The sequence below is a fragment of the Genypterus blacodes genome, unplaced genomic scaffold (assembly GCF_046128005.1).
Source record: "Genypterus blacodes isolate CSIRO-AG114 ecotype Tasmania unplaced genomic scaffold, CSIRO-AGI_Gbla_v1 ptg000163l_1, whole genome shotgun sequence".
NCBI classification, from domain to species: domain Eukaryota; kingdom Metazoa; phylum Chordata; class Actinopteri; order Ophidiiformes; family Ophidiidae; genus Genypterus; species Genypterus blacodes.
In genome coordinates this window covers 11,684-20,000 of record NW_027466964.1, presented here as the reverse complement: position 1 = coordinate 20,000, position 8,317 = coordinate 11,684, and the positions used below count along the sequence as shown (strand labels likewise).

At 48.2% G+C, this 8,317-nt stretch overlaps 1 protein-coding gene across 1 annotated transcript; it reads right to left on the bottom strand.

Annotated features, from left to right (window-relative positions):
- Window positions 1-4,491: 4,491 nt before the first annotated feature.
- LOC143013876 (serine/threonine-protein kinase SBK2) lies at window positions 4,492-6,854 on the bottom strand. The gene is made up of 5 exons (XM_076167580.1): window positions 6,801-6,854; window positions 6,366-6,510; window positions 6,089-6,291; window positions 5,840-6,001; window positions 4,492-5,658 (listed from the first exon to the last, which is right to left on the bottom strand). Exons 1-5 carry the CDS (start codon window positions 6,852-6,854, stop codon window positions 5,023-5,025), a joined length of 1,200 nt encoding a protein of 399 aa, XP_076023695.1. The 3' UTR covers window positions 4,492-5,022.
- Between the last annotated feature and the right edge of the window lie 1,463 nt (window positions 6,855-8,317).

Below are 8,317 nucleotides of genomic sequence, written 5' to 3'. Positions count from 1 at the left end.
TGGTCGGTTTAAATTCGGGTCTAAACTGGGGCAGAGTCTGTACACACACACACACACACACACACACACACACACACCCTGGAAGCCTGTGACCTGCTTGTCCTGCTCCTTTATTAAAGCCTGGCTCGTCCTCCTTCCTTCAGTCTGATCAGATGTGTGGATGCTGAGGCTGAGCGGCTGAGTCCACCTGGCCTGGTTGTGACTGACTGAGCGTTTACAGGATTGTGATGAATTTCTTGCCTGAATCCTTTAGTTTGCACAGATTCTCCACTTCTGATGTGATGAAGTTAATGACATGTATGAAATTGGCCTTAAGTCTGTGTTGAACTCTGACATCTGGATGTGTCTGCTGTGTTTACATCGCTCCTGTGGCTGAATAAAATGTAAAAGTCTCATTTCTCTCTCACTGCATTCTGTTTAGTCACCAACAGTTCTGATTTGTGACCAATTCAATGAGAAAGAGGCAATAAATGCTTTAAAAGGACGTGAGACTGTGACGTGTTTGTCCTTCAAAAAGCCCAACACCTGCAAGAGACACGCAGAACCCGCAGCCGCCGCTAGATGGCAGTATGACGCAGCTGATCAGCCTGTGTTGGGTTGTTGACTCTATGGTCCAAACATCAACCTGTCCCCTATATTCAGGACATTATTGCTGTGACTTTAGTTCTTCATATTTTCTGATATTTTAAGCATTTTCCAGCTGTAAATCCAGTTTGAAACCAAATCAAACCACTTCATGACTTCTTCTAACTTCTTCATACGTCCATGCAGAGAAACCACTCAAGCATATTTCAGCCCTTCAGATTTGATATTTTCAGCCTTTTACTGTACAAACTGACTCGTCTGAGCTCTGAGGTGTAGAAAGAAGAGAGCAATAACATAAACGTAAACAGGAGCTGTGATTTAAGAGCTTTACAGAGTGAAGGCTCAGTTCTGTCTCAGCTTCCAGACGCATCCACACACACAGGTGAGATCAATGGGACCAATCAGCTACACACACACAACCTTACACCACAGACAAACACTCAGTGAGATGTGATCTATGAGACGTACCTGGAGGATGATCTGATCTGAGTTCTGTGAGATTAAACATCACTAGGAAGTTTAAAGTGCAAGAATCTTTTCGTTTTGTAAAATTGCCAGCCTAACACTTTAATATTCAAGCTTTAAATAGCTGGAAAGCAGAGGTGAGAGAGAGAGAGATAGAGAGAGAGAGAGAGGGAGAGAGAGAGAGAGTTCTCTCAGAATATGACCTCATGGTATCGTAGCTTTTAGCACTGCTGACAGACAGAAACAGAGACGAGCTGGACAGACGGGCTGAGGACCAGAAGAGAAGACGTCTCCGTGTCCTCCTCTGAGATTCCTTGACGCCGTCCGTCTTCCTCTGATTTCCTTGTTACTTCTCGAGCCGTTTTAGCCGCTTGGCATTTGGCCGTCACCTCAAAGAGCAGACGGTGGGATGGAGCCAAGGCTGGACCCTGGACACATCTGTGAGGGAAGGAGAGACGCTGGTTTGGGAGATTACAGGTCGGGATCAGTGGGAAAAAGGGGAGAAAGTACGGAGTAATGTTCCAGTGTTTCTGGATTATTGTGACAAAGTGGCCTGAGGAGTTTTGATATTGGGAATTTTTCATTTTGGGGATTTAACCAAAGTGAGCAGGGGTTAGAATCTGACAGGTGGATGTGAAGTCAGGGGAGCAAAGTGACGTGACCTGCTGTATGTGCTGCCATGGCAACCGGGGCGTACAGCAAATCAGCAAATAGCACAATAATGAAAAACAATCAATGTGAGTCAAACTACAGAAGTGTGAGCAGTGAGTGAGGCTGGAGTCTTTACCCGGGTCAGGCTGAGGCCGGTCTGTGAGGCGGGACAGGCGGCGCTGGTCAGATGTATTCATGGACCCCAGCCTGAGGCCAAATCAGGAGGTGTGTGTGCCTGCAGGGGTCAGCAGATGTGATTACACTTACACAGGAGATCACACACATGAGAGCGTTCACATGTTCACAACAACACCAGGGACTCAGCTCCATATTAGGCCATCAGGTGCTCTTCATCACCCTCATCTTCTTCCTCTCCTGTCTGCCTGTGGACGTCTTGGGCGTGTTCACATGAATACGACAGAGGGGTTTGGTTCTTGTCACCACATGTGTGTCACTCCCTGCTGAGCTGCCACACGTCACACTGCGCCCCTCTGAAGACACGCGCTTTCTTTTTCTTTCTGTGTGTCCGGAGGTTTCTCTGCTCTGTTCCTCCTCTTTCTCCCGGGCTCCTGGTTTGGCGACGTCTCCTCTTCTGTGATTTCTCTACGTCTTAATAATCTCAATATTGTTGGCCGAGGCTTTAACACTCAGGCCGGTAAAACTCCAACCTGCCTGGCTCGTAAACTCCACCTCTCAATAAAACCCTCCGCCAAGACGAAAGCAAAGCTCAGCCCTGGAGTTAGTCTGGGCTCAGATCTGAGCTCAGTCTTGTGCCTGGGTCTCAGTGGGTATCTATTAGACTCATACTGAGACTTGATGTCCGAGACTTGAAAGCTCTTCATAGCTGAAGCTGAGAAGTTCAACAATTCATTCATGCTTGAAAGATGAATTAGGAGCAGAAAGTTCACTTGCTTCCTGTCCACACTCACACACACACACACACACACACACACACACACACACACACACACACACACACACACACACACACACACACACACACACACACACACACACACACAGCCCAGGCGTGCTTCAGCCACATAGTGTTAACACAACATATCAGGTGAAATGTCAGGCGTGTGTTTACAGGCCGTCTGTCCTGCTGAGCCAGAGGCCCTGAGGCTGCTTCACTTAGGTCCTCTGCCTCAGGACCTCCACTCCGTCTGCTGTCACCAAGCTTCAGGCTGGACGTGAAGATGATGGAGGTGATGACAGAGGAATGGGACCTGGGGGGTTAAAGGTCAAAGGTCAACAAACCTGCTGTGAAAACAACTTTTACATTTTGGTCACAGTTTCCCAGGATTGCTTTGGTCTTTCTTCAGCTAAACATATAGGCCACACCCACCTGCGCCACCTGCACCGCTTGTGTGTGTGTGTGTGTGTGTGTGTGTGTGTGTGTTGAGTCGTTCCACATATACCCTATGCTGCCCGTCTGTGTGCCCCTCTACCTAGAAGTGGAACAGGATCTGTAGCAGCTTATTAGAATGACAGCAGGAGGTTTGGCTCACTGAGTGGCACCTGGTTCACACGACGTCGTTCTGAAGTCCAGAGGACAAAACAACACAACACACTGACAGAGTCCACTCACACTCAAACTCTGTATAAACGACATAAATGTGACTTTGCAGTGAACAAAGATGGCGGGTGAAGAGCAGGAACAGTTCCCTCTGTCAGCTGGGGCACTTTTTAGCAGGAAACCAGCATTTGTAGTGGTGAAACCGGCGTGAACGCTGCCAGCTGGAGGTCAGCAGAACTCGTCAAGTTACGATTTGTGAATTTACGACTGTGTTTCGGTCTTTCACAAGTCCTCAGCTGGCCTCTGCTCTTCCTCTGAACCTCAGGATGCCAGGTGGGACTGGAGCCTAACACATCAACCTCCACTACAGGTGAACCCAGGTCCAAAAGCATCAAAGGGAGCCAGCATCACCAGAATCTTGTAAACACGTAAACATGGACATATCTAGTGTTGATGAGCTAATTCAGTCTAATGCGGTCAAGATGAATTATTATTGAGACGTGAACCTGTGACCCCTGACCTCCACTGAGGCCACGCAGATGGACGCAGCGTTCAGCAGCTATTTGTTCCATACCCACTGAGGCCTGTTATTTATGACTCTTATACAGATTTATGAGCATCGGCTCACTATTTGGCAGCCGCCGTCGCGCTCAAACGTTCCCTCAAACAAATCTAACAGAAGCTCAACGTGAAAGCACGGAGAGAGCGGGGAGGAAAGAACCCATGACCCTCTGACTTCATCAGTGACACACACACACAGGGAATGCTGGGTAACTCCACATTCAGTGTGTGCGTGTGTTTGTGATCCGTCTTTGGTGCGTTGCCATGTAATTATGTTGCCATGTATCTGGACGGTGAGGCTGTGAGGTCAGAGCACAAACACGGTGCTGAGAGGCTTTAGTGTCAAATTAACGACCCCGGGCTATTTTTATAAACATCTGCAAAAGCTCACCACACCGTCCTCACTGTGTGTGTGTGTGTGTGTGTGTGTGTGCGTGTGTGAGAGAGAGAGTGTGTGTGTGAGAGAGAGAGTGTGGAAATGACACATTCAGCCTCCCGCCATGACATAACAACAACTGTCTTTAAAGGAAGAAAAGACTAAAGACTGGTAACATTTCAATTCATGTTTTATTATTACAAACGACTCATTCTACAGAAACAAACACAAACAAACTCCAAAATACAAAAAGGTTTGATTTCTGCAGTCAACTAACGGGTGCGTAAAAAGATTAAAGTGAAAACATCAGTGGACTAAAGTGCTCAGACACGCAAAACACAAATAACACGTTAGGTAAAGTGAAGTGCTACAAAAATATATGTGACCAATAAAAGGTTCATAAAGTCTCTTGAAGTTTCTGCCATGAGGCATTTTTATCTTTAGATGCAGATTAAAATACTGCAGCTCCACGTTTGATAGATGTGTTTATGTGTGTGTGTGTTTATGTGTGTGTGTGTGTGTGTCTGTAAATCGGGCACTGTCACGTTCACAAAATGCCTCGACCTAAATGATCCAGACTGCTTTAACCCCCTGTGGTTCAGGGGGTTTTCAACACGTTTGGATGTTTGGATGGTTTCATATTCTCTCCCCAGGCTCTCCACTAGGGGGCGTGGCTGAGTCCAGAGTGAGACAAAGCCATATAAGGTGTGAGATAAAGCTCTGAAGTCCAACCATGACATTCAGTGGAGAGCTGCCCGGCGGGATGCGACTGTTACTCAGGTGTTTACGTCCAACAGTGGTTCTGCTCCCTTTGTAGCTCGTTTCCTCTGCAGGCTCCATGACTCTCAGCTCCTGGACCTGCTCCTTACCGTTCTCCTCTGCCTTCCATGTCCTTCACACTCCTGATCGCCCCTTTCCCTCTGCTCTTCTTCCTCTCCTCCTCAAGCCGAATCCTCTCCTTCTCCATCATCCAATCCCCTCCCAGATATCTCAGCGCGTCTTCAGGCCGGCCCCGAAGCCCGGGCCTGGGGTCCAGGAGCGACAGGAAGAGGGCACGGGCCAGCGGGGTGAAGCAGGCGAACTGAGGCGCTACGGGGCAGCAGTCTTTCCCTCCCAGTCCTGCAGGGCTTAAAGTGGCGGCATCATCTGTCCCCTCTGCCCGTGGCTCCACCCACACGTCCAGGGCGTCGTCGGGGCCTTTGGTGCTGTCGAACCATTCCTGGTACTTCAGGTATGAGCGGTTGTCGGTGGCAGTCTCGTCCCAGGGCAGGCTGCCGGTGAGCATGGCGTAGGTCAGAATCCCCAGGGCCCAGCTGTCTGTGCTGGGCTCCACCGACACCCACACTCTCTTTCTCTCCGCCATGTTTCCACCCTCCTCCCTCTTCTCTCCATCATCCGTGCTCTCCCAGCTGTCCTCGTTTCCCTTGGCGACCTCAGCCTCAGGGGCGCAGTAGGCGGAGCTGTACCACACCTCAGGGACCCTGGTGCCCCTGGACTTCACCTGGGTTTGGTGAAATAGTGTGTGAGTCATGATCGGTACAGAAGCTTTTCTAGAGACGATTGTACAAACAACAAGCTGACAGGAAGCTGAAGATCTGATGATGACATCATGGCTTGTTGGTCCGAGCTCACAGTATCTGAGCTTACAGGCGGTGGATTAGTTCTGTTCCTTTCAGACTCACCATGCCAAAGTCTCCCAGTTTAACCCAGCGACACGCCGTGTCGCACAGGAAGACGTTCTCTGGTTTGACGTCTCTGTGGACGAATCCCAGCGAGTGGAGGTGTGTGAGAGCGCCGCACAGCTGGGACACGACCCTCTGACAGCAGTCCTCCTCCAAACCAACCTGAGGTGGGAGGAAGGTGAGGACAGAGACAGAATGCTGAAACACAGAGTTTGGCCACCTTGATTTGCGTCATGAGCGGGCAGGTACCTCAGGAACGATGATGTCATACAGGTCGCCACACAGGCTGGCTTGCTGAGCGAAGATGTAGTGAGACGGCGTTGAGTATGCGATCCCCAGAGCTCTGGTCAGCGAGGGGTGTGTGCAGAAGGACAGGGACAGATTATACTCCCTGAGGAAAGACAGCAGGGAGGTGGACTCACGAGGGAAGAACTTCAGAGCCATAGGAGTACCTGAGGGACAAACCAGGGTATGAGTCTCTGCTTGGGGTGAAGACTTGTGCGCTTTCTCCTCTTTCCTCGCTCACCTCTCTTCTTGTGCACCGCCAGCATGACTTTGCCGTACGAGCCTTCGCCCAGGAGCTTCAGCAGCTTGAAGTGTTCTGACGTGTCGAGCGGCTCCATGGACTGAGCCGACAGGTGGCACATCTCGTCCAGAAGCTTTGTGGCGGCCTGGACGCACAGACAGAGACAAAGACTCGTCACTGCTGCTCTCAGCTGGTTGATGATCTCTAACGCTAGCTTGAGATGAGACAACCTCAAAAATCAGTAGAATAATGGATGATCTAAATAATCAATACTGACAGTCTTGCATCTCTCATCAGATAAAGAGTTTAACACAGATGTTATGCTAATGAGCAGGTTGTTCCTCGCAGCTTGTGGTCGTAAACACGGCGCAGACACGCGGGTCAAGGTGCCACCGGTCCAAATGGAGTGTGTGTGGCAGCCGTAAGGAATGTTACACAACGGACGCCGTGATGATTGTCGTCATAGTGATGCTGGCAACACTGATCCATCTGATCCGCGGGTATAAACATGTCTGTTAATAGCCTCATGCAATCCAGGGGGGAGATCACTTACACACACACACGCACACACACACTTTGTTTTGTCTGGTGGAATGTTGGTGTGTGAGGGTTTGGTGTTGGTGTGTGTCCAGATGTGTCAGAGCTGAAGATCGTCTGCACACACACACACACACACACACTAACATCAGCTTATTGATTGTGTGTAGCAGGTGTGCAGCTGAGACAGGACGTTGAGCTGTGTTGCATAATTGGAAAGTACCCGTTCGCACGGATGACATGAGGCGGTGTGTATCTGTGTATCTGTGTGTATCTGTGTGTCTGTGTGTATCTGTGTGTATCTGTGTGTCTGTGTGTGAGCTGTGTCAGCTCCATACACCATGTCAACACCCAGATTATGTAAGACACGAACACATGGCTTGGCCAGTGTGTGTCTGTGTGTCTGTCTGTCTGTGTGTATATATGTGTGTGTGCATTAGTGTGTGTGTGTGATAAATGTCACAACGTTGTCTTCTGCATTTCAGACGACCCTGGATATGGACCTGGTGACGATGTGATGAATGACAGGGATGTTCTCTCTCTCTCTCTCTCTCTCTCTCTCTCAGCAGAAACATTACTGAAATACCAACATACATAATTATCACTTTAAATCATCAGTAATCATTTGTTTTGTCTCGCTAGAAAATTCCAATTAATATTTAAAGATTGAAATGACGTTTGACGGAAAATCAGTTTGGGATTTAATCTCAAAAGAATCCTGCTGCTCATATTCACTCTTTTAAATGACATCAGCAAGATCAAACTGTATTTATTTACATCCAATCATGTATATTTGCAGCTTTCTGAGGAGTGTGAGGAACCATACTGGAATCAATCAATACATATATTCATGTATTTATAATGATTCATTATTTTCTCAAAGAGTTCAATTTATATTTCTAGTTGTTATTTTCATGATAATTTGTTTTAGTACTTATTTAGTTAGATCTACTTTTTTTTGTCTTTAGACACACACACACACACACACACACAAACACACACACACACACACACACAAAGATGTTTTCTGATCTGTAGATCACATGTATAGAAAATCCACGTGTGCTTCAAATAAATGCTTAAAAAAATGATTTCAACACTTCAAAGCCGTTTATGGTGAATCAAAATGTGTCAAACATGGAGCTGAATGTGCTGCAGACGCTCCGTGATGTTCCGTGATCATCTGGTGTCTGACTCACGCTCATGTTGTCCTCAGTGTGAATTCTGTCCAGCGCTGATCTGTGGGCAGCTCTGCACTCAGCAGGTGAAGCTCTCAGGGAATCCTCATCTGCTGTCTGTGTGGGGCAATGAGGGAAAACAGGAGTTTGGAGGAAAAAGGAGAAGAGGAAGAGGAAGAGGAGAAGAAGAAGAGGAAGAAGGGGAGGAAGAGGAAGAGGAATCTGCTCCCTCTTGCT